Source organism: Fulmarus glacialis, unplaced genomic scaffold, assembly GCF_000690835.1.
Source record: "Fulmarus glacialis isolate BGI_N327 unplaced genomic scaffold, ASM69083v1 scaffold2396, whole genome shotgun sequence".
NCBI classification, from domain to species: Eukaryota; Metazoa; Chordata; class Aves; order Procellariiformes; family Procellariidae; genus Fulmarus; species Fulmarus glacialis.
Window position 1 is genome coordinate 40,206 of NW_009219837.1, and position 26,536 is coordinate 66,741.

At 37.7% G+C, this 26,536-nt stretch overlaps 1 protein-coding gene across 1 annotated transcript in view; it reads right to left on the reverse strand.

Moving 5' to 3' along the window:
- Nucleotides 1-12,998, reverse strand: part of LOC104078745 (methyl-CpG-binding domain protein 5-like) — a 46,652-nt gene extending 33,654 nt beyond the window's left edge. The window contains 4 exon segments of the mRNA XM_009580505.1: nt 1,763-3,901; nt 7,167-7,347; nt 8,008-8,110; nt 12,886-12,998. Of these exon segments, the coding sequence (XP_009578800.1) occupies nt 1,763-3,901; nt 7,167-7,347; nt 8,008-8,110; nt 12,886-12,998 (2,536 nt within the window).
- Nucleotides 12,999-26,536: the final 13,538 nt, after the last annotated feature.

The following is a 26,536-nucleotide window of genomic DNA, read 5'->3' on the forward strand; positions in this document are numbered from 1 at the left end:
TGATGGAGCAGGAACAAGAAGATCCCGCACGGGGATGAACTTGGATTCTCGTTCTTAGAAGCCCATTTTAATAGTCATTAAGCAACATTTTATTGATAACTTTCATGTCATAAAAGTTCTGTTAATCGGTTCCAGTCTGAATTTTGTGCAGGAATCTTGAACCTTTTCAACCCTTACCCCACACAGGGTGAACTACTACTGCTCAGCTTCTTGACGGCAACCGCTGGTGCACAGGCTCTTATCTCACATAACACTCAGTCTTTTCTGTTCTCTGGAGGGCAAGTTAACGTAGTCCAAAGCTGCAATAACTTCACAGCTTTCTTCAGCTGTGTGGACAGTGACAGTTCAGAAGAACCCATACATACCACTGGTCCCCACTGAACCCAACAGAGGCAGAAACCCAAAGAATTCCTGCTAAAGAGATTTTGTAGTATGCTCAGTGGGACAAGAAAGCAAGCTCCTAAGGCAAAACTGGACCTTTGTTCTGTTCAGAAGAGAGTACAAAGTCTCAGAAGAGATAGACTATATCAGGAAATACTCTTTGTCAGCATGACAAGGCAAAACAGCCATGCAAGGATTAATAGCTGCTTGCTTGTGACACAAACCACCAATACAGCTAAGGAAAAAAAATCCCTTTTTTCCACAGGAACGGAGAGAAACCCTTAAAAGTCATCAGGAACTGTGACCAGCATAATATTAGAAAATTATTTTTATATAATTCAGTTTTTATATAATTCTGTTCTGTATTTCAAAGAATAAACAGCTCTCTTGAAGGAAGCTCAGGAATACATATCAGGTTCTTTCTTGGGTTAATGAGAGAGACCACTTGCATGCTTACAGTCACTTTCGTTTGACCTGATATAGTTTAGCTATGATTGTATCAAACACATACTTTGAACATTAACCAAGCTGAAAGACTGAAATATCAAATGGAAGGGTTTTTTTCTGCTTAAGAAATTAACATAGTACCATCTTTCAAAAATGCATGCTTTGTTCAACTAGGAGTAGCTAAATGAAATGTAAATTTTTGAGCTGTCTCCCTTTTATCTTTAACAGCATGGAGATAGTAACAGCAGCATACCTGTTTCCTCTCCAAGTCTTCACTGATGAATAAACCAGGAAATCTCTCTACATTCTTCCAACTGAATATACAGTTTATTCAACCATTTAATTACCAGCTTAGTAAAATTATCATGATAAAGGCTAACACAGACTTGGCACTCCCCCGTGCTGTCCCTGAAAAGGGTTATTTTGTAAACTTTAGTACTTCTAGTATCTGCTCCAATCTCTGATAACACCAACTCTTTAATGCAAGCAGTAAAGAACACATGTATAGCCTGGACGTACGCTGCCATGTTAACCATTGCATTCTAGGCTTGAAGTAGCAGGGCATGCTGCAAAAAAAAAAACAACAACCCAATTTATTTGGGCAAGTGACAAAAGCTGAGTTCTGGGTATGTACAAAAGTGCATGGATTTTATTTATGCAGAGTGTGTGGAAGTTAATAAAAGCAAGAATTGTCACAGGAAGGAGGCCAAGATGATTTTGTTCAGGAAAAGGGAGATATATTTTAGTCTACCACTGTTTTTTTCTCATTTGTTTTATTTTTGAGTTTCTGGATATCAGCATGAAATAGGCAGACTTTTCATATTGGTATTCTCAAATTTAAAAAGTAGATACGTAAAAGGAACCCATTTAAAAATAGTCATCATATATTTCCAAGCAGTCAAACATAGGGGTATCCTTTTAGAAGGAAACGTACCTGCTTCAGGACTTGTTTGATTACAGCTGCTAACAATGCTGTTTGGTATCACTGGAGTGGAGGATGCCTGGATTCTCGACTGAGGTGGGTTCGGATGTAATGAATTTCCTAAAGCCATTCCTGACTGACTGAGCATCCCACAGTTCCCGCTAGCCTGCATCTGATTTATTAAACCTGCAAGATGGTTGGTTGTGCCCGGGCTAGTACCGTGGACAAAGTTAGTGTTTGTGTTCTGGCAGTGCACACCGTCCCCTCGCAGGGGTAAACTCTGTGCCAGCGAGTTCTGGAGACTGCCAGAGTTCATACTGGTGTCTGCAAAATGCATCTGGTTACCAGAGCAAGGTAAAGCAGTATTTGAGCTCCCACAACTGGTGGTACTATTGCTGCTCATGTGAGAGCTTTGACAACTCATGGACTGAAGTAGCTGGGACATAGAACTGATGGGAAAGGAGCTCTGACTTTGCTTTCTTATCAAATCAGATCCAGCTTTGGAAACTCCAGAACTGTCCAACTGAGACTGTCTCAGCAAACTCAACACCGTGGTGGTCGGCTGCTTTCTTTTTCTCAGAGGATCTTTTTGCTGAGACATCAATTTATCTCTCAGTGCTGCTCGGCCACTTTGCCCTTCAGTCGTTGGTAGAAGCACATTGGCAGCAGGAGGGAACATGGTATTTAAAGTGCTATGTCCTTCATTGTTGCCAACGCTGGCAACAGGTCCAGAATTGCTACTGCTGTTATTGTTGTTACCAGCAAGTTTATTTTGATTTGCTAGCTGTGCTTTGGCTGCTGCTGAGAGTAAACTACTTGCTGGAAAAGAGGCAGCATTGTGCTGGTTCAAGATCTGATTTAAAGGCATTCCCAGCAAACCAGGCTGACTCTTCAAGGAACCACTTCCAGCCGATGCAGTAGAAAAGACTGCATTGTTTGGAGGATTTAATACATTACTCATTCCAGCAATTAATGGGTTAGGGATGTCCTTGTATTGATTAAGTCCATCATGCTTGGTGGAAGGGCTAGATGGCATAGATGGTCTCGGTGACCCTATTGTTGACCTTGGGGACCTGGGAGGAACTTTAATACCACTACAGGATGACTGTGGTCCTACTGGAGGCAGCAGGAAATTTCCATGATCTGATGACGTGGAAGAAGAACGTGATCTTTGGGGAGAAGCCTCAATCCTTCCAATCCCGGATCCCATCATATGAACTGGGGATGTCACTGGTGAAGGAGAGAGGGAGGTTGAAGCAGAATGCTGAACTCTTTGAACATGACTTCCATGGTTCATGTGACCAGGTTTTACAGTTGGCAAAGGAAGATTACTTGGCAAAGGGACGACAGCAGGAGGCATGCTTACATTCATCACGGGTACCTGAGAGTGGACATTTGAATGGAAAGTAGTTGGGTTAATGATAACAGGATTCTGATTAACTGGTTTGCTAGGAATAGGGTCAAGTATGCCAAGCGGATCCTTTTCTGATGTTAATGGCTTTTTCTGAAGAGCACAAGAAGGCGGTGGAGGAGGTGGGGGTGGACCTTGGGGTGGTTTATGGTGAAACATTGCTCGTGGTATTTCCATACCAGTTGAAAAATTACACATGGGTTTTTTCATTACTGGGCTTTTTGTGGTCAAGGTTGGGGAAAGAGGTATATTAGTCCTTCCAGCCATTGCACAGGATGACTGTATGGGAGAACCATGTAGCATTACTGATGGTGGAGACAGAGGTGTCCTGTTCGTGTGAATAGGACTAGAGTTGGGTGCTCCATGAAAATTGGGATTGTTCCTTGTGAAAACATCAGGGCTTCCAAGTGGGTCAGTCCTAGGAGAGATTGAGCCATCTCCGTATATCTGTGATCCTGATGAAGCTGGACTGGGCATCCCACCATGACTGCCACGATACGGAGACTTCTGTCCAAGTTCATTACTACCCAATCTCTGCCTAGGATAGACAGAATGAAGTTCTTGTTGCTGGCTTCCAGCCATTTCTTGCACATAAAGCCTACCCATGGCATTAGATGCCCCTATCATCAACTTGAAAGGAGTCTTACATTCTGGCATCACAGAATTTGTAATTCCTTCATGTGATTTATTCCTCATTGATCTTGGAGTTGCTGCTCGAGTAGGAACTACTGGAGTTGCACCTGATATTAAAAACACAACAGTTACTGTTTTGAAATCCAGTATCACACATTTCAGTGCAAAACTACTGTGTGTGAAAATATTCATAAAAGCTAGAAAGCCTTTTGGCTAAACTTTTGCCTCAACAGAAATAATACCTAAATCACCAAGCAGTTGCTGCAATGGTGCATGCTACCCTACTACATAGTGCAGTTGTATAGACCTTAACTCCATATCCCATATAAAGACTGCATAAACATAGACAACTTTAAGTCTTGTGTTTCTTAGGCTTCAAACACACTTGCTACCTACATGAATGTATTTTAGCACGGTCCTTGTGAAACATCAATTACTGAAAGGTTTTTTTTTTCTTTCCCCTTTTGTCTTTTCCCTCTAACCATCATCTCCAGTGTCCTACTCCTCTGAATCTCCAGCATTACCACTTTGGCTATTGCTAGGAGAGCTAGCAGGAGGAGCAGGCTATCACTGTTGCAGGGAAAAGGAGCCTCTGGCACCATCTATTGAGTACAGGAGGAACAAAGCCCAACAAGGGTTTAGACTAATTTCTCCGCACCCTACAGAGAAAAGGGTCCTGCCCCAAATGCTGTCCCTGATGAGGATGAATGGGGAGCTGCGCCATACGACTTCGGCCCAGATTTCTATTCAGCCAAGCACTTAATTGCAGAGACTTAAGAGACCATGGCTGTGCAAGGCAGGAGGCAGCTTCTCTGGCTGCTCCGCATCACTTGCTGGCACCACGGGCACCGAGTTCCAGTCCTCTGAGTTAATCTGTTCCTGGGAAGTGCTTTCCTAAAAAGGTGAGGACATACATTATATCATGTCCTGTATTACTTCACTGAATTAAGGCTTTTCCTGCAGCTTCTGCAACAAGCTTTGCTTGGGGTGAAGATGCTAAATTTAAGGGGCTCTACCTTATATCTTGGTTTCAGGATAAAGGCCCTGGGGATATTTGCATATGCAGACATGTGAACCCCTCTACAACGGAAAAATTTCCTGTAAATCCCAGTTTTGAGACTAGACTTTCCTACAAACACAAGACCACTTTCCTTTTCTGCCCACTAATACCAGTTTTATTTTAAAAAATTTTTTTTTCAATGTTTTACTTTACGAATAGCATCCCAAGCAGCTCCAAGTCTGGCGGACTTTCTGCCAGTTTTGCTGCTCTGGGAATTTGTAATTCAGCTTGCAGTGCGAGCTCAGTAAAGGAAAATGAATGCATTCTTGGCATGCAGCCTCTGAATATGCAAACTTAAACTTGAGTAATGAGTTAAAGATTTCACGTTCAAATGAATTCAGAGGTGCCTTTAAATTCCTCTACTCACAAGAACCCAATTCCCTTCTTTCCTTCAGCCTGGCCATAGGAGACAGATGGCACTGACAATCCTGCCTTCATCCTATTTGCTCAACCAGCTACATCATGACAGAAACAAACATATTACCTTTCCCAAAATACAACCAAAGTCTCATTTAGGGGACAAATCTCAAGACTGAACTGCAAAATGAAATATGTACGAGAACCCTCACCTTGAATGCTGGACCTAAGCAAATGGTCAAATGTAAGTGTGCATAAATGAAAAGGCAATTTATTGGGAAATTTTCTTCTTTGCTTAGTGCACAAAATTCTGATCAACAGAGAAAGTAAGACCACACAAATGTGACTTGTGTCTTTAACATTTAGCTGATTTTACCTCCTTTGTTTTGCTTATTTTTTGAAAACAGAAATGTAATTTAAGTACTATTAATAAAGAATACAAAAAAGTTAACAAGGAAAATGCATAGTAATTTGTGAAATTGCACTGTTTGTTTCAAAAAAAATACATTGCAAAAACCATTTTAAACAACGCTTTAAAATCATAAATAGCAATTTGAAAATGCAAGAGCACATCAGTACTATGAACAGCACTGGTATCTCAGCATTGTCTACGTATCTGAACTTCATTATTTGTTTTTATACTCTTAAAAATCTCCACTTTGAAGCCAAGCTATAGAGCGGTTAGCAATTAGCCAGCTATTATTACAGCAACATAGGGGTACAAAAGATCTCGCAGATTATCAAGGGCCATTTCCCAGAAGTTGCATGCATCAGAGTATATAACCATAAACTTACCAAGCTCTGTCTTAAAAGTAACCTTCACTCCTTTGTCCTAACCATTTGGATTTGTAGGACTACTTCAGAACTTTTTCTTGTAATCCTTAGGAAGTACCTAATTTTCAGTTTAAGTTTCTATGCAATTCTGTTTTTGTAGCTGTTTCTTTCAGTGCTAACTTTGTCCTTTAGCTTAAGTAGCTTTATTTTCTGGCGCTGATTCTCCTGATGCCTTTATTGACAGCAATCGTATCTCCTTTCAGCCACCATTTTGCCGGGTTGAACAAGCTAAACACTTTTAGATGACTTTCATAAAACAGGCTTTGCAGTTTGCTACGAGAAGATCCTCTGCTCTATTTCAGCTTGAGTGCCGCTAGCGAGAGCAGGGGCACAGGAAGGCAGTAAGCATACAACGGCATTTGTACTTAGAGTCACATTGATCTGCACCATACTGCCATCTGGTACTGCTCACAGGCATCTTTGATCAGCTACTATATCTAGGGCTTCTTTCTCAATAATTTACAGCTAATAGCTTTTTTCACTAGTCCCCAGGTGAATAACCTTACAATTAACAGGATTTGTTGCTACACCTTTTCTTTCACTCCAGGTCTCAATGATCCCCTAGTTTTTCAACATGTTTTGATCTTCTCTTGTTTTGATAATACCTGTGAACTTCATCCATCAACAAATTACCTCATTTTTTGTTGATATGGATAATTAAAACACTAATCCAGGTTGGTCCCCAAAAATAATCCTTGAGAAATTACAGGGGACATCTTCTCTTGCTGTATATTCTGCCTTGCAATACCATTTCCCATTTAGCCAAGTCCTTAGCTACATTCTAATCCCTTTATAATCACTTTATTCTGCTTCTCTAATTTCCCATGTGACAGAATATCAGACATATTACTACAGTTCCAAAAGATGAGAGCTAATGTATTTTCTTCGTCTAGAACAATCTGATATCTTTTCCAAGAAAATCATGCTCTTAGTCTGGGATGACCTGCTTTTTTAGACTCATTTTCTATCCACCTACTCTCTCTAATTCCTACCTCCATTTTTCCTTTGAATCTGTTTACTATTGTACTCATAGATAGATAAGACTTTTGGGGGTGTTTTCGTATAGTAATGATATATATTTAAGATTAGGTAATTAAATGATTCTGCATGATTTTACTCACTTGTTCCACCACCAGGACTAGTTAGAACTAGTGAAGGATGTGGTGCTTCCATGCTTTTATGAAGTGTAGCCACAGCAATAATTTTCCTTTTATGTATGCATAGTTTGGTGACATCTTCGTCCGCTTTAACGTCTTCAGCAGTTCTCTGCTTCACAGCAGCTCCAGGATCAAAATTAAAGACCTGAGAGTAAAAATTCCAACATTTAAAATAATGATTATAGGCAGCAAACTCACCAAATACACCCAAACCAGAAATTTTACGTAAAATTAAATTTGTCTCTGTGCCTTAGAGCTATCTGACTGCTCCTACATTGCCCAAGAGATAAGCTTTACAGTATGCTTCGAAATTATAAATACTGAATATATTTATAATAAGTAAACAGCCATGGAAGTTGTCATCTAGCAAAAGAAGTTTAACACCCCTCAGTATAAAGGGTAGGGAGGAAAAAAAGAAAAAGGACCATGTGTGTTTGAGATTGCTCTGTGATTAAGAAAAAAAATTTACAATCTGTGTATAGATGATAAAATTGTGAAGCTGATACTGAAGTTATCATGTAAATCAGTGTTTCTTTCTGATTCTCATGTGTTAACATGATGCTGTTGATGGTACGTTTCCAATTTAATAGGAAAATGTTAAAACACCATAAAAACCATGTCAGATCTTTTCCACGAGGGGAGAAGGCAGAAGGGAGATTCATTTTGTATTTTACGGTAAATCTTCGGGTGTATGCCACTTATCTCATTTTATATATACGATCCGAACAGAGATTAAGTCATAGCATCAGCTGACATAACTGAAAAATGTTATAGCACAGAGATCCAAAACGATGCTTTTTTTTACCTTGGGAAGAACAAGAGGACATTCTAGGCCACACTTGCACGTTCCATCAGTCAGCAAGTAAGTCTTCACTTGCTCCAAGCAGGATAATAAAGACCCACTGGGACTGTAAAGGAACAGAAATGATGAATACAAGCTATTTGATAGGTCATGACTTCCATCTACCGTTCTAACAGCTCACATAGAGAGTGTTTAAAATAACACAGCTAAGATTTCATATTTTGTTTCATGGTAGTTCTTGCTTTTAGTCAAGAACTGAGATGATACTTATCAAAAATAGCAAAAAAAAAAAATTTTAAAGGAAGATTTTACTATAGAAAAACAAACACAGCAAGTGCAGAGAAAAGAAAGTAACTGAAATTATTGATATTTACTATTCATATTACAGTCCTGCTTGAAAGCCTTAGCTCCTGCCTACCAACACTAAGATTATTTTTCTCCCTCGTCTCTCCTATAAAGTGTAACACAGGCAGAGTGCAGTCCCCATGGACCTCCTGCCCCTCCATCACATCACTGCAGTCCCATGCAGGCATGACAGTCATCTGTACTTTTTAGGACTGGGACCTAATTTAAAAAGAAAAACCACAAAAGTGTGTTTCAAGAAGCACGAGAAAACCCATACAGAAAAGGGGGAACAGTAACAGAACTCTTGCGGCTGGGTCTCTTAGTTGCATAAAAAATTTGGTTTCATTCAGCTAAAATTTCAACCCTCTAACTGGAAGTGAGAAATACTACACCAAGAAGCCAGTGCAGTGAGTTTCTGATAAACTGCACTTGGATTTCGCTAACTCCCACCAGAAAACCATTATCTCCATATCCAAAAATAGGACATTGGAAATTCTGTTACGGCAAAATCACTAATTCATAAGATGAAAAAAGTTCTCATGTCACAAGACTCTAACTTCTAGATTGCTTGCTCTTTATTACTTAGCCATCTAAACTGTTTATCAGGGAAAGAATACAGTAATTTATGAGGACTGGCTAAAACACTGGTTCTTAATGGCAGCTGTAAATAGCCCTTATTTTAATAAAAACAACTTAAGTGGAATAGTTTGGATCATGAAAACAGCCAAGAGTCAAAATTCCAACTATGACAAACTTTCGTACTTAAAACTCAATGTATAAACACCTAATTCTGCACAAGAACTAAGTCATATAAAAAGCAACACCTGCAAGTGGCATTTAAAGTTATGCTGACAGTTTAAATAAGTAATTTATTTGCCAGACTTGCCCTGAAATAGTTATTTTAGAGAGACCTACCCAGGTCGAGTATGTGTTACAGTGACAGTTCTGAGGGTAAGCAAGATAAAAGAGCAATCTAAAAATAATGGTACAGCTATGAAGCGATAGATACGTCAGAAAGCCAAACCTTCCCTGTCTTAAATTTAAGTACTTGGGGAGCAGGGGGAAATTACTCTTCATTTTTAAAAATTTATTTATTTAAATTTCAGCTATAGACTGGTTAAACCATGATGCTACCATTATCACATTTTAACTCAGTGAGCATCACTTGTTCTCTACTTCGGCTCCGCATCTCCAGCGCTGGCCGGTCGCTTTGGACTTTCCCAACGTGCCCTGACTATGCACACAGGAGCGACTGCTCACCCCAGGCGAGGTCCATGCTTGAAGACGCTTCCCGTGGGAGAAACTCAGATTGCCATTTGCTCTACGCTATCCCATCTACAAGCAAAATCTCTGCGGACACTTTCTGTGATGCTTAAAAAGCTCATGTTAAATGGCATCCCTGGGAATATGCTCGGGAGTCAGGATGCCATTTTATTTGCATTGGTAAAAAAGGCCTACTGAGCAGCAAGAGTAAAGCTATACCATCAGAGTTTTTTTTTTTTTCTTCCTATTTCTAGAATAAAGCAATTTTCAATAACCTTCCTTGGCATGCAGTTTGTCTGGGAAATCTGGGCACACATATCCAGTTCAGGCACAAGTTGATACTGGAGCCTGGAAACAACAGACCTGTAAGGCACATACGTACTGCACCGACAATCAGTGGGTGTAAAGGAAGGTCTGGATACTCACGCTTACCAGGAGTGCACAGATCAGTCCGATGAATCTGTGGCATGTGGGATTCAGCATCCCTACTGCTCATATATGCATGGTTATTTGTCCACAAGAAACAACAAAATTTAAAAAAGGCCCGATTTTTCAGTTTCTGCGTTGTTCCTGGGCAGACCTATGTAATTGCAAAGTATCTTTTGTGTGCACAGATTTCCTCACACTTCTATACTGCAAAGGATAATCCACAGCTTCCTTTGTAAGAAACTACCAGTTTTTTTTCAGCACTGAGGTCATCCAGAAGTTTTAGGCCTCCCAAAGAAACAAGAAAGAGCAAATTAGAAAATATATTAGGATCTGTTCCTGTTATTAAAGAGCTTTTCTCAGTTTATTCCGCTGACGAATATTCATGAACAGTAAGCTGAAGAAGAGATTTAGATCCTACTTTAAGGCAGCAGCACTGTTTTACTAAGAAAAGCACTAAGACTCAACTCAGTGCTATTACCAGGTAATAAAAACTAGTTAATTAATGGATTTAATCCAGAGCAACTGTTGACAGTTGACAGAAAAGTGTGCGTGCTTTATAAGGAAGCACAAATAGAATGAGTCCTTATTCAGCTGGGATCATCTATTCTAGTTAAATCATGTCAGATCTTAATATATACACTAATTTTCCCTTGGATAGCTTTTGAGTCAATATTGTTTGACCTTTCATTCTCTCAATAAATGCTGTGCATATTTTCAGCGTGGTTGTTCTTTCAGAAGGGCAGTGCAGCACTAGAGCAGGTTACCCAGAGAGGTTGTGGAAACTCAATCCTTGGAGATACAGCTGGCGAAACCAAGGGCTGACCTGACCGAGTGCTGCGGACACTCCACATCAAGCAGGAGTTGGATTATTTGACTTCCATCCTTTCCAACCAACATGTCCTACGTACTCTGTGCCTTTCACCAAGTAAGAATGTAAGAGCTCTGGACCATACTAAGCACCTTTCCTTAATCAGAATGGCTTGCGGAAGGCAACCAGGAAATTAACCACTGGATTAAAGAGAGAAAAAAATACATGGGCAAAACTTGGGAAGAGGGCAGAAATAATACAAGCCTCCCCAAGCTGAAAAAGGCAACTGGTAAACTTGATTAATAGGGTCAGCTAGAATAAAAACAGTGTTTTGCATAAGGCAATTCAGAACAGAAATATTAAGAAAGTCCACCTGAACAAAGAGAACATATATTAAAAGAAGATAGAAAAGCAAATGACTGCCAGAATTATACCAACATTTACTAGATAATAAACATGAAAGATACACGCTTGAAGAAGTAGCACAAGCTTCATGGCCTGCTTCTTACAGCCATACAAAATGAAGTTCCAAAGCAGGTAAGATCATCAGGTATACAAAAATACCAAAGCATTATATATTCTGATGCCTGGATATAGAGATGATAGGGGAAAAAACCCAACCCACAACTTTTTCTCTCTCATTGATTTTTAACTAAGGCAGAGGCCTGGTAAATTATAGCTGTAATGGGAAATACAACGGGAAGGCGATTTACCTTTTACATGCGTATCGCTGACATGGATTTTGTTTGATTCTGCTAATTGAGAATACAAACAAGAAATCCTGGAATGCATTTTATCTTTTATGGTAGTTTAGTGCAAAATTGGAGTATGCTTTGACTCATTAAAGAATTTTGTACTGGTAATACATAAAATGTTGTGAAGAAGTGGTTATTTTAATCACAGAGCAGTGGAATAAGATTAAGCAAGTAAGACTGATAATCATTTAGACTTCTGGGATGTAAACCTGATGCACCCATATTTTGTTAAAGCTAACTTTGATCTTTTTTCCAATAACATTTAATTTGTAGTCTGTTTGTCTGAACACATTCATTTAACAGTAACTTCAATATGTTTCTTTGTGACTGTTCCAGGGTGAAGCCAAAAAATCTAATAAACTAACAAAATAAACAAATAAAATACCTAAAACTTTGGATTTAGGCTTGTGTTCCTGTTTTTTCTACATGAGAAATGTGAGGAATCCATAGAAGTAAATCTTGCTGGAGAATGTCAGTGATACTGAACACAGAACCTTCACACGGCATATAGAAACTGATGTTTTTTGCAGTTACTAAGCAGTTACACCACTTAAATTTCCTTTCAAAGCGAGTAAGTAGAACACAAAGGTGTAACGGAGATCTGGAACATAAGCCCAGAAAAGACCTAGGGAAGAAAAGCTACAGAAAGTCAGGATAAAGTTGTATGGCACTGCATGAACTGAGCCGAAGACTTGTTGCTGACAGAAGAATAAAGTCCCACTCTACTTTACCTCCCTCCCATGAACTGTTTGCATGCCTGAGCACTGCTTTGAACTCGGCCAGCAAAGGCTCTTATAAAAAGCCCATGCTGGCGCAAGGAAAAAGCAATGCCTGCGCATCTGGGAGTAGGCAAAAGACAGCAGAGATTTCTCATCATCTCAGGTGTGGCATATAACTAAACCTCTGGTTAGTTCCATTGTAAAAGGTTTGAATAATAAAGATATTAAGTAAGGTTAAATCTGCTACTGCTCAGCTTTAAAATCCATATGACAATAATAAGTAATAAAGAACTATTCATGCCTAAAGCAAAATGTATAGTAAGGTTATCAAATTTTCAAGACCAAGCAATATTAGATTTGAGAGTACGTTAAGGGCATGCAAATAGCACAACTGACATAAGTGGACTTCGCTAATACAAGCGGAAAAAATGATCTTGCACTTCCAAAAGAACAAGCCCTTGAAGTTTTTGAGTACAAAAGATTAGCTGAGGCACTAATTTACCACACGTTCTAGCAAAACTACAATGAAAACAAAACCAGTAACCACCTCAGACAACCTTACCTGATATAGAGCACTCCACTTTGGTCCACCCGTCGCTGCCAACCAACGGGAACTTGCACTGCTGGTGGCCCTCCATCCGTGTCCCCTCCGTCACACTCCTTTCCACCATTCATTTTTCTGTTTCTGTTTATGAGTCTTCAAAGATATCAACAGTAAGATGATATCCTTTTACTACATGTCATCATGGCCTCCCAAAGAAGGCCATTCAGTACACTTTTCCCCAAATTGTACAAAGTGCATTGGGAGGCTCCAGCTCAGTTTGAAACCAAGTCCTTAAAAGTGGCCATTTTTGTTAATGAGTCAGTTTCCCATTATAATCCACATTAAATATGCAATGTTTAACTCCTTATATATTCATAAGGATGAACTATATAGATAAAAATTAGTGCTTCCAACTTGGGAAAATCATAATTCACCAATCCTTTGTTACCTGTCAGAAAGGAGAATGGGGAAAAGGAGAATTTCTAGTTCAACAGCATGGCTCCAAGCTTGATGACTGTCTAAGATAACTTGTATTTTGTGAAAGCTCGTCTCATTTTTATAAATATGAGTCAGATCTAATACCTCCAGGTATTATACCCTTTATATGCCACATTCTTTTTGTTTTCTTTTTATCTTCCGTTCGTTATCCAAGTTGTCTTCTTGAGGTTCTTTCATGACTCCCTGGCTCCAATAAAACAGCCTGAAAAACACAGATATAGAAAACACATGAGCCATTTTCTAAAGTCTTTCAGCCCAGTTCAGTAACTCATGAAGATGTATACAGCTGCATCCATTTAAAGAGCTTAGAATCAAAATTTTAAATGTCAATGGAACCATCAAAATAAGGCTTAGGGTAAATATAATCCTGCTAGCATATTCTATTTATATGTGGATGCAACGGAGCTACATCTTAAAAGCTAAGAGAGTGCAACTGTTATTAAATAGTTAATGTACAGTTTGGGTGAATTAAGGGATGTATCCTTTAACTGAGTAGTTTCACATATGCTTCTATTCAGAATTATCAACAGATGACTAGCTCAATTAATGCCCTTTAAAAATTGTTTAGAAAACTGAATGAATTTAATGTGAAGGAAGCTGCTTCTAGGGTTGATAATACCCATAAAAATGGATAAACCCTGCATTGAGACTAAACTAAAATAATCATTTCTTACAAGAAAATTGTATAATAAAAGGGAAAAGCCAGCATCAATGCACTGATCTCAGAATACCTATGAAAAAATCTGAATATCATAAGGAATAATTTCCCCCCATATGATTATACCGTATGAGCAAATCTTCATGAAAGAAGTTCAGAATAACTGTGTTATTCCCCCAAAATAGTTTTTTAAGTTGACCAGGTGACTTAACTCTTGAGATTGGACGTTTTATTAAGGTGAGACATATATTCCATATATGCAATTAAAATAGTAAGTATGTCAGAAAAAACAACAATCCTAGAACTCAAATGTAAGATGGCACTGATGACTATTGTAGTAATGACACTAACAGGTTTTATTTGGAATTGCATGTCAATTCTGCCTTATTCCTAATACTAATGTTATGCTAACATTTTAAAACATAGTAAATGTTACTATAGACCTGACTGATTTTAATAAGAAAAGGTTTATTGAGATAGAAATGGAACATAAAGATAAGGATCCTACAACATTTCTGCAACAACGGTACCAACATGTCACATCTATATTTAACACTAATAACAGCTCCTTCCTTCAAGACCACTAAAGGAAGACTACAGAGGCAAAAATATTCCCTTAAGTACACTTATGCAGTACATTCTCTTTAGACATGCTACTTATAAACGTAAAGTTCAAAATGCTACATAAAGAAAAAAAATAGCCATGGTATTTACAAGAAGGATGTGGACTAGAAAGGAGCCAGCTGGACATACCTTCTTGACTAAGAAGTCTAAAGAACAAAGGGTGCGATTTTTCTGCAGGACGTAGCCTTCTAGAATAGCCTGGCACTATTTTGCAGGGATCTGTTTCAACTTTCCTATACTCTGGAGCACTCCAATAGGATGTAATCCTTGGCTGGCCAAAATTGGGGAAGGGATGAGGAGACTGTGATGAGGTTCTGCTCACTGACAGTGGAGAGGTGACCGAGTACCAGCTAGCGAAGATCAGAGTCAATGTCACATCAAACACCTTGCCATCTCTCATATGAAAACAATCTATCCTTTAATCTCTAAATCTGGTACATAGAATTAGGATTTGGAGAGCACCTGGCAACAGTTCAAGACTCTTTCACGTTTTCAGTTTAGAAGTTTTGGTGTTTGACTGGTTTTATTCTGATTAAGAAGGTAGCAGACGATGTTTCATCAAAACCAAGGCAGAATTTACCTTCAAGTTTCAGCATTCTTGCTGAATGCTGCACTGGCGTTTTTATTACAGGTCCCATGTAAGGCTAAAATAGGTAAATAATTCTCCTATTATTTTTAATGAGAATTAACTTTCTGTAATACAGTAACATCAGAATCAGAAAATACATATTTAAAATACTGGAAACACATAGGGCAGAGAAGGTTGCTCATCTCTTAGCCCAGTCTTACTGTGGCTCATGTTGCTATTTAGGGCAATTGCACTGGATCCATTATGAGAAAATAATAGCCATCAATTTCTTTTTTGCATAAGCAGCAAGAGACACTTTGAAGTAACCTTATATTTCTACTGGTTCTGCAATGCTCTGCCTCAGCTAACATCCCATTTCATCACCACCGTAATACTTACCATCATCTAATCAGATAAATCATTTTTCTGTACCGCACATAGCTTGAAATAGTGCTAAAAGAGGCAAAAGAATTCACTTAACTACTTCGTCTGTGGAAAATATTTAAATATTTTTACTCAGTACAGTGAATTGGAATAAAATGGCTGCTTCAATCATATACCTTCAGTCAAAGTTTATTGTTTGTATGACTTTTTCTTGAGAAGTACTAGAGGCTAAAGAACTGTAAACTAACACAAGGATTTGAGTGTCGTAAAAAATAAAAATGATGATCCATTTTCCATTCTTCCCCAGGTACAAAAATACTTCAACCACCACACTCACCCTAAGCAGAAAACAGTGAACAATGCTATTCACATCATCAAAGTTTGACCTTTTATCTTGTAATTTACTGTGCTCATATGCAAGTTGGGATCTGTGAGGACACACCGACATGCCTGTGTGCAATGAATTACAGAAAAGAGGGCTAAGGCTCCCTGGAAGCTTCTTAGTACACAGCTAATCAGTGTGTAACTAGCCATGTAGAAGTGCACAGCTAATCAGTGTGTAACTAGCCACGTTTTATGTGTTTATAGGAAACGCTCACAGAAGTGAGATTTTTTCACTAAACCCCAGCACAGTTCTGTGCAGATTTCCACAAACTGCAGGTAATAAAATACCCAGTACATACTGTAACCAGTGCACATTTCTATTGGGCATGAATGGCAAAAGTAAGAGGTTGCCGTCAATGCTTTGGTACAGAAATCCTTCACTAAACGGCACGTGCAGAGTTGACGTGTTATTTTATTTAACTGCATAACACCATAGAAGAGTTAAGCGTAGTACACGTCTCTCCCAGAAGAGTTAAACTTCTCAAATCTGGTTCCACAAAGGACACCCTTTGCATTTTCCCAATAACTGGATATCAGCCAAACAAAGAAAATGGAAGGAATTCCATTCCTTTCTCTGCTAAGGAAGACAGCAGAGAAAAAGAGGACGAGAGTCACTTAAACCAAGCTGGGTCTGGCTCTTTTTCACCCTACCGCTGGCATAGGCTGGTTTTATAATACATTTTATACAAAAAGGCAGCCTGGACGAGAAACTGCAAGTTTAAAGGGGCAACAGAGGGGACAGTGGCACCGCACTATTAGTTCTGGCAAACTCTTCTGTGATCGAAAAAAGACATTTGAATCCCAATAGGGACCAGCCTGACTGTGAATGCTCTGACATACAGAGCATCCATTTGACTACTCGAAGCTTTACATTTCTTACCAGTCCAGAATCTTCCAACTCGATGGCAGAAAAATGCCGTCCCTTTTGATGTACCATTTTCCCCTTCTCCATCAAAGTATTCTAACTGAAGTACTTTGGATTGGGTTAGAAAGTATTTGGATTTTGGGCCAAATCCAAAGTATTTTGGACACTGGATTCTATCCAAAGGCCTGATTTCCATCAACCCATGTAATAAATACCTCTTCTCTGTAATCTCATAACAACTCCAGACAACTCATGTTATCTCACCACGAGTAACACAACTTTCCACATCTAAATCAATTACTTCTTTTTTCTATGCGCCAAGACATGCCGTTTAGATTTGTTTTGCAGTCCAGTTTCATTACAATATGCTTAAAAATATTTCATTGGAGAACTATGCAAAACTACACTGAATTGTTTCCCCCCTTTAGCCCCCCCCAACCCCTCCCCCCCGGAAAATTTCTTCTTAATTTTCATATGCTGAAAGTATGTTTTCAATTTTTAATGCAACTGTCTCACTTTTTGAAATGTTGCATTTTAAGAAGCCTCTTTGCACACTCAGCTGTTAATGTTTACTTTAACAAATTTTTAGTCAAGTGGTGAAATAGAAAACTTGGTACAAAGTAAAAAGAAACTTAAATTAGATACTAGTAGTCTGGATTCAGATCTATCACATGATACGAATACCAATATAACATTTCTTTTATTAATAAGCGATCATAAAGCCAGTTAAGACAAATTTTGGTAGTCTAATATTGCAAAGATGCTCCATTACTTTTTTCTTACATGAACTTTTAAGTGTGCCTAACAATTCCATCTATCACAGAGAAAGGCTGCTCAGAGGTCTATGATCAATGACTGCCTCTCTGATGCACAAAACCCAGTGCTTAATTATTGAATGACCAGATTTTGGGTATAAAGTTTTGCAAACACTTAGAACGTACACAAAACACTGCTTATAGATACAAACTGCAATCTCACCTCCCAGGCTTTCCTTTCTATCACAGAAAAACCTACAAAATATGTTCAGAAATAAAAATGCCCTCAAATCACGGTCTGGGGTTTTAAAATTAACAGGAAGTTTTAGCTTCTTAAAAAAGCATTATTTTCAAACCACGCAGAGTTAAAATGAGTTTTCATTTAGTTATCGCTTGCACATTATTAATTTGTTTAAGTCTATCAAAGCAATTAGTTAAGATTCTCCTGTATCATCTAATTAGATACAAATGTTGCATCACTTTTTGGGAATGCTTTTCCATTTTGAAAAGAAGCATTCTCGACTAATTAGATTGGTATTGAATACTTTACGAAACCCTATTTTTAGGCAAGTGATTCAACAAACAAGTACTGAAGTATAAAGGAAACCTTTCTTCTTTCAATATTATCTCATTGTATTGGTATCCAGGACTATACTAAAGCTGTATACATGATATACTCTGGCCTTTCGTTTGAGAAAGACATCTTCATCTTACTCGTAAATACAGAGTATTAAGAATACATTGCAACAACCAGAAAATTGACCTGCACTGAATGACTTAATTAAAATAATACATTTTAAATTGCCCTAGTTGTTGAATCAGTTTGTACTAGTCCAAGTGCCTTTGGTATTAAATTATTTTGAACTGTATAAAGGACAGTTTTACTATGTACCATAACAAGGCTTACGTATTCCTAGTTTCTAAACTTTTGATGCTGTAGAACTTTTTAGGATCCGAAGACCCTAATTTAACCACTCTATAAAATGATACTATTTGGATTAATTCACTCATAAATAGCAAAAATTCCAAAAGTCCAGGCTGCGGTACCTATCTCTACAACCACAGCCAGAGATCTTTACCAGTCGCCCACTGGCCGTGCCCCAGCTCAGCCAGCCTTGCTTACCTGCATGTGAATGGACAGAACCCTATATTATTTGGTTTCCTGTGCTGCCAGATCAAAGCAGTCACTTCAGACCCACTGTTTAGGAATCTACACAATAATAAAACAATAAGGAAAAGATTCTCACGGAGAAAGACTGATTTATCCTCACGGATTCTAGCTGATCATTAAAAGCACATAATACGAATGTCTCCTCTTGGAGCATTTTGGACCTGCATGCCGTTAACTAATCAGAAGTTGTAACCTTACATTCGATATCCTTCCTACCAATGCTCACAGTGCAGGTAAAAAGTAGAGATTTGAGCTGCAATGTATCCTCAGTTTAGGAGCTTTAGCTGTCTCATTACAGTTGTCCAAGGCAATGGCTGAACTGGGAAGGAGTGTGATTCTTTTAGCATCCTTTATTTAGTGTACATATAGTACCCAAACCTGAACCTTTCTCAGAGTATGACTGCCTTGTAACACATCTGTGTACCTCCCAGAGTTGGGAGCAATTGAGGTTTTCATTTCCAATGAAAGAATGGAGAAAGTATATCCTTTGTGTACACATGTGCACCTATGCACACACATAGCATCTCTGAAAAGGTTTTGACAAAAAAGCAAAACTGAGCTACATGACAATCAAAAAAGATGGCAGGAAACAAAAGGATTTTCCTTTTAAACCTCAGCTCTGTCTACTCAATAAGAATTTAATAAATACAGTGGTCACCCGATAGAGTCCCTACAAGAATACAAGAGAGTCATAATGCTATTTCAGGCCTTCCACCACATTAATTTTTTTCTTTACCAGGGAAAGATGTCAAAACTGTGTGCATGTGAGATAGGCCTACTTTACTGTCAAAATAATGTAAGCGCTCAGATTTTTTAAAAATTAAGACTAATATTTGGTATGCAATTTAAATCAACCAAGTTATTCTGTAGATAAGAATCATGTCACCATTATCAAAACTTTTCTTAGGGAGTATTATGAAATAGAATATTACTAACCTACATGTTAATAAGTGGTGAAGAAACGTTATTACATCCACTTTGTCACTTTAGGGGAACTCGTATAAGGAAATGAAGAACTTGTATAATACATGATGACCATCTTCAGCAACCTACAAATCTAGGAAAAGCAAACCTGGACTTGGACTTGGATACTTTCCCCCTTTTTTTTTTTAATGGCCAAAAGCCATTCATACATTTACTTTTCAATGGTCTTGTTTCAACCTGCAGACATAAAGCTAAAACAATCTTATACAAACTGGTTATTTTTTTCTTTTCTGAAACAAGAAAGCAAGTAAAAGTATTACATAGCAGAGTTGCATAGTGAGGTTCCTAGGTGAGGATTTTAAAGGACTAAGCTTCCTATAATATACAAAGAAATTATACTTGAACTCTTTTTCTGAACAGCTTTTCCACAGTTCTTTTTCTTGTTTCTTCATCATGCAGTGATGATACATCATCAGTTCTGCAACTGGGAAGGCCACTTTTTGGGGGCTTTCTTTGAATATGAATTTCTGTCTCCTCCAAAACCTATCTTGCTATAAGAAAGCCACAATTCTTAAAGTATTTTGATTTTGTTGATGTAATGCTTTTCCAGAATTTAGTATTTTGGAATAAGCACGAGCAGATCTTAATTCTTTGTGGTTTCAGGTATCTTTCATGGTTGTAACACTGAAACTTTTATACACCCAGTTGAGATTCTGTTAGCTCTATAAGAAACTCTCAAGCTCTAAAAGAGTCTATCAGGGAAAGTTACCATGACTTCACATCAAGAAAAAAATATGACTGCAAAATGTGGAAGAAAAAAAGCAATCTGTGCCTACAAGAGAGAATTCAGACCTTCCAAGACCAACTGCCACAACAGAAGAGGATATTAAAATAGAAAAATCTGCTTTGTCACAGTGGTATCGCTCTCTCTAACATAATACACAGATTTATTAGAAAATGACCACTGCAGACATTCACATTTGTCAGAAAAAGTGATAAGGAAGTCAAAATTAACATAAACTTAAAACTCTAATAGCAACGCACTGATTATTATGAAATGATTTAGCTATAAATATTTTAAAGTTTCAGACCAAAGTTAAAATTACTTCAAAAGGAGATCCAAGCACGTGAATAAACAAATAACAAACTACTACTTTCAATTCTCATGTTTCAGGCTTCCAAAAATCTGAAATTATTAAATATATTTTTGTAACAGTTTTATAATGAAGATTATATGAATTTCAGGAATATCTGATACAGAATGTTCTTAAGGTATCTAATAAATAGATGCAGAAAATAAATAGGTAATAACTATTTGTAAGTGTTTAGTTCTAGCTGACAGCTTTGCTGTCAACATTAGTGACTTATTGGTTACTAGGGAAATATAAATTTGTGAAAACAAAAAAGTTAATTTTAAAAGAAAAGAGTATTTAAATGTAACTATTTCAAAACCTGAACATGAAAACTCAATTAGATTTTAGATATGCAGTTAAAAAAAGGAAAAAATCAGATTGCTGGAAATATGGTGAAAGGCTCCAAGCTGCTGGCATAACAATTACCAGATTAGCCCCAGATTTTCATTAACTGTGCACTGCGATATCAAAAATTAAGCAATAAATGGTAAAAAATGAAAATCACACTCCCACATCTTAAATGCAGAGGCCTCAATAAAGTATATAAACCTCCTTTGTATTAGACACCTGGATTTCAGGACACAGCAATATTTAAATCATTTGAATAATTCAGATTCAGTTTCTGTGCAAGAGAATGTCAGAAACATAGTAGGCTTGCAAATTAAACCTGTAAATTATGCTTTTATGCCAAAGTAGTAAGTCACATGACTATAGTATTTTTAGACACAGGGAATTTTTTCTCCAAGTGCTATTTTTTAAATTGTTTACTGAATTATGTACCTCTACTCAGCAATTTCTCTCATGAAAATAGTCTTAAGATATTAAAAAAATATGATAACATAAAAATCAGCTATTCAGATACCTTAATGCAAACTCTACAGCCTTATCTGGCATAAATGTAATAGTGCTTGAGAGCTTCGGCTGCCTCTTGAAATCTGGTATGCTACAAATCTGTACAATATGATAGATGAATCTCTAGCATTAGTAGATTATTACTCACTGTCTTTCAGTGATATACTAATTGAATGTATAAGTATTTGGAGAATTTGGCCCTGCTGTTTTATTTAAGAAACAGACAGTTCACCCTGTTTTCTAAAACAGCACTCAGAACTTCAAGGATATTTAAAAAAAAAAGTGGGGGATTTTAATCCTTTTAAATGCTTTCACTCCATGAAAATTATGACAAATATTTCTTTCTTGATATAGAAGAGGTCCATTAACTGTAAGTTTAATAATTTTAAAATAAATCTCTATCAAGATTTGTATACATGACCTTTCCTTCTATAGCTTCTTTTTCTACTTACACTGGTCTGAGTCAGCTGTTTTATGAATATACCATTCAATTTAAAAATAATCTTCCACACCCTCATATTAAAAATTCACATTTAGTTTGTTATTTAAGATATATGAAATAAGTAATGCAAATGTAAAGTACTTTTTAATATATAATTAACAGTAGGGCACAGGATTAAAAAAAAGCCTGACCTTTTTCCTCATTAAGCATTAGATTGAAGGTGGATATGTTCATCTTGTTCATTCCAAGCTGAAAAACAAAGAATCAGTTGAAACAGAAGATAAGCAATAGTAAGTATTACAGTCCACTTACGATGTTAAGTTTTCAATATTAATCGATTCTTAATTATTTCTTCATATTTATAAACACTTAATCAGAGAGGTTTCTTAGAATATTATTTCGCCTTTGAAACTCTGAAATAAATACCTGTTTCCAGTTCTTATTTTGTACACACTTCATTTCCATAAAACATCATGAGCACAGAAAAAATAATCTAATATTTAAGAAAATGCTAATGTACAACTTATTTTTAAAAAATCTACTCTACTAAAGTTTAATCTGTATTCCAGGAACAAAGATGATAAAGTTCTCGACTGTACGCACGTCACTCGTTTCAAACAAGATCTCGTGCTTCATGAGTGAAAAACCTTTTTCCTGTGTGGCTGTCCCATTCCCTTCACTCAGAGATTTACTTTTAAGCAAGCCAAGGTATTTTTAGCCTACTAAAATGAGCAAAATGAGTACCTAAATGTTAGTGTCTGTGTATTTTTGGGTTGAATTTTTATATGACAATTATCAGACGTATTCACACTGACACCTTAAAAACGATAAATTTCATTGTCCAATAAACTGTGAAGACTGCAGACTAGCTCCTAGAAAATGAAACATTTGTTTTTATGATAATAAAAAGCATTCTATTTTCTACTTCAGTACATGGGTTGTGAAACTCTTCTTGGAGGTGTTTTGTCATCCAAACATGACATTGTTAGGTTTAACGTAGAGCAAGATGGTACCTGGTAATGATGCTCAACTGTGTTCTGCCAGGTATCCATGGCTTTGCTCACTTGATGCACTATAAAACCCGATTTTACTGCATGTGCAACAGACTGTACATACACTAAGCTAGACAAAAAAGGTTTGATTCTCTTCAGAAGGAACTAAACAAAAGGGTGAATCACAGTCAAGCTTGACAAGCATAAGAGAATTCCACCAGCTCGTCAGAGCAGAGAGAAGAAAAATGAGAGTAAGGACCACAGGCACCCAGAAATTAAAACCATGTATCCCTTTAAGGATGCAGTACATCCAAGAGTTTAAGAACAAAGCTCCAAAAAAGACGAGAACCAAGAAAATGCAGTACTTCATCCCAATCAAAGGACAATGTGTTGTGCCAGATACTAACTTAAAACTCAAACAGTCTTTTATTCTCTGAATAGGCTTGAAAAATGTCTCTGGAAATGCAGACGGTAGGGACATAACACAGATATTTAGCATGTTCTGGCACCATGCTCCAAAAAGTGAGCTATTGGAAAAAACGTAGGCAAAGAATCATTTAGTCAGCTCTTCATCACAACATATTTAAAGCTTGATCAAAAGAAAGTCATTTAGTAACACAAATATATTATGTCACAAAAAAGCCTCCATAAACAAAGCCATTAGTGTCATGAACAAATGCCATAAACTCTTGGCAGAAAAATCTAAGAAACATGAATTCAAGCTACAGACAGGTACAATAGCTTCCCACATTTCTTTTGCATGTATTTATTTCTTACGTTACTCTTCAGCCTACCATCTCAATGGAAATCTGAATTCAAGGAAATCAGTGGCAAACTTCCAAAGGTTGTTGAACCTGAATTTCACTCCATTTTAAATAAGAGCTTTTCAAAGCATTTCAAAGCATTTAATTTAAGAAAAAGGTCCTTTGGTTCATTTTTTTGTAATGAAAACTGCCACACACAAAGACTTTAAATACCACTTACCTTAAATTGAAGTATATTATCAGTAACAGAAAAAGTTTGCAGGGAAACAAAACAAAGCTAATGCCACAGTAAAGTTGACAGAATTACAGAAACTGAGGATCTGAAGAGGCATCTCAGGTGAGCAATCTGCTCAGCCCCACTGCCAGTGGCGGAAGGTCAAAATTACCAAGATTGTCCCTGAAAGCTGTTTCTTTATGCATTATGACAGTTACAGGTAAAATATCCCAGTTTTTCATCCATATTTGCAGTCAGGTATGAGGTAAAACAAAAAAGCTTGGACTGTTTTCTCTTTACATCTATCCTAAATTACCCTTTGTGCAAATTGAACTTGCCTTTTTTTTTTTTCCCCAAAAATCTAGAAAGCAACTGCCACCATTGCTTTTATGAAAACCTCTTATCTTTTTAAAGCTTTATGCCCATCCTACAGTGTTCTCTTTTTTCCTAGAATAAACAAATCCAATCCTTTCAGCTGTTCTTTAACAGTCCTGCTGTCTAAATCTGTCATAGCTTGTTGCTCTGCTTTGCCTTCTTCTGGCTAATACAAATTTTCTTTAAAGGGCAGTGTCCATTACTGCAAAATACATTCCACCTAAGGTCTCGCTGACAATGAACACATACCGAGTCTTGTGTCAGACACTGGTACTATACACTGTAAAAATTTCCAGTGCTCTAGGAATGAAGATTTGTGATTTTTTTTTTTCCCAAGCTCTCCCTCTTCCTCTTATAGAAGGAACATGCAATGGAAACTCAGAAGTTGCCATTAAAAGGTATTATTTTTAATGCATTTTCGGCACTGGTGAGGCCGCACCTCAAATACTGTGCTCAGTTTTGGGCCCCTCGCTACAAGAAAGACATTGAGGTGCTGGAGCGTGTCCAGAGAAGAGCAACGAAGCTGGTGAAGGGTCTGGAGAACAAGTCTTATGAGGAGCGGCTGAGGGAACTAGGGTTGCTTAGTCTGGAGAAGAGGAGGCTGAGGGGAGACCATATCACTCTCTACAACTACCTGAAAGGAGGTTGTAGCGAGGTGGGTGTTGGTCTCCTCTGCCAAGTAACATGTGGTTAAGGAGAAGATAGAGCCAGAATCTCCTCTGACGTCCACAGTTAAAGGACAAGCAGCAGACATGTGCAACATGGGAAGTTTTGAATACATATTAGGAAAACTAAGGCTCTGGGGGGATCTTCTCAGTGCGTATGAACACCTGAAAGAAGGGTGCAAAGAAGATGGGGCCAGGCTCTTTTCAGTGGTGTCCAGTAACGGGACAAGAGGTAATGAGCACAGACAGAAACACAGGAGGTTCCATCCGAACATCAGGAAGCACTTTTTTTACTGTGAGGGTGACGGAGCACTGGCACAGGTTGCCTGGAGAGGCAGTGGAGTCTCCATCCGAGAACATATTCAAAAACTGTCTGGACATGATCCTGGGCAACCTGCTCTAGGTGACCTTGTTTGACCAGCGGGATTGGACAAGATGACCTCCAGATGGCCCCTTCCAACCTCAGCTGTTCTGTGTGACCTCCAGATATCCCTTCCAATCGATACCACTCTATGGTTACATGATAATTCTGTCTCATGACATCCCCAGCTACTGCTTTTACGAACTGCAACAGGAGACATTACACAGTGCTTCAGTAATACAACTGTATACATCTTTTCATCCAACATTATGGAGAAAAGAATCCCTTCACTTATACACTCAACAATTCACTTATCTCACAATCCAGGTTTTCCTGCAGACACTTGTCTTAGAACCTGTACACATTGCAGATTCACCAAATTCAATTACAACACAAGAATAACATCCTCCTTGGAATGCCATGAAATCTGAAAGCCTGCCTCCAAGAATTTAGAATATTAAGTATGGAAGCCAGAAAACCAAATATTTCTAAATATAGCCACAATGTTAGGTTCCATAGGTACAATTTACAAATACAACGGGGGAAAAAAAAAAAATCAAAAGATCTTCCAAATTTTCATAAAATCCTACCTAAGAAGACTGTTCTTCTGTTAGCTCTCTCTACTGAAAGGGACAGGTCTCTCAAAAACAGAAATTCAAAATGAGTTGTGAACATCAAGTATTCTGTAGGAATACTATTCATATCGGTTCAGAGATGATCAGACAGAAATCTGTATTTTCTCTGAAGAAGAAAGTACTGATAAGAATAAAAACGTACCAACGTGTTTAAAAACCTTATTTTGATGCAGCAAATATAGTACAGACACTACATTGACTCATGAAGATGTCCAAACAATCTATTGTAGATTAACATAATTTTAGTTAAAAATAAAAACGTACACATTTCTTCAACTGGGGCACTTCAGATTAGGGATCTCTTCAGTCTTTTCTGGAGGGATTTAAAAAAGCTTTGGAGAAATCTTAAAGCTATGGAATTAGCCTGGTATTTATAGCTCAGTTTCCTAGCGTGTTCTTTGAGCT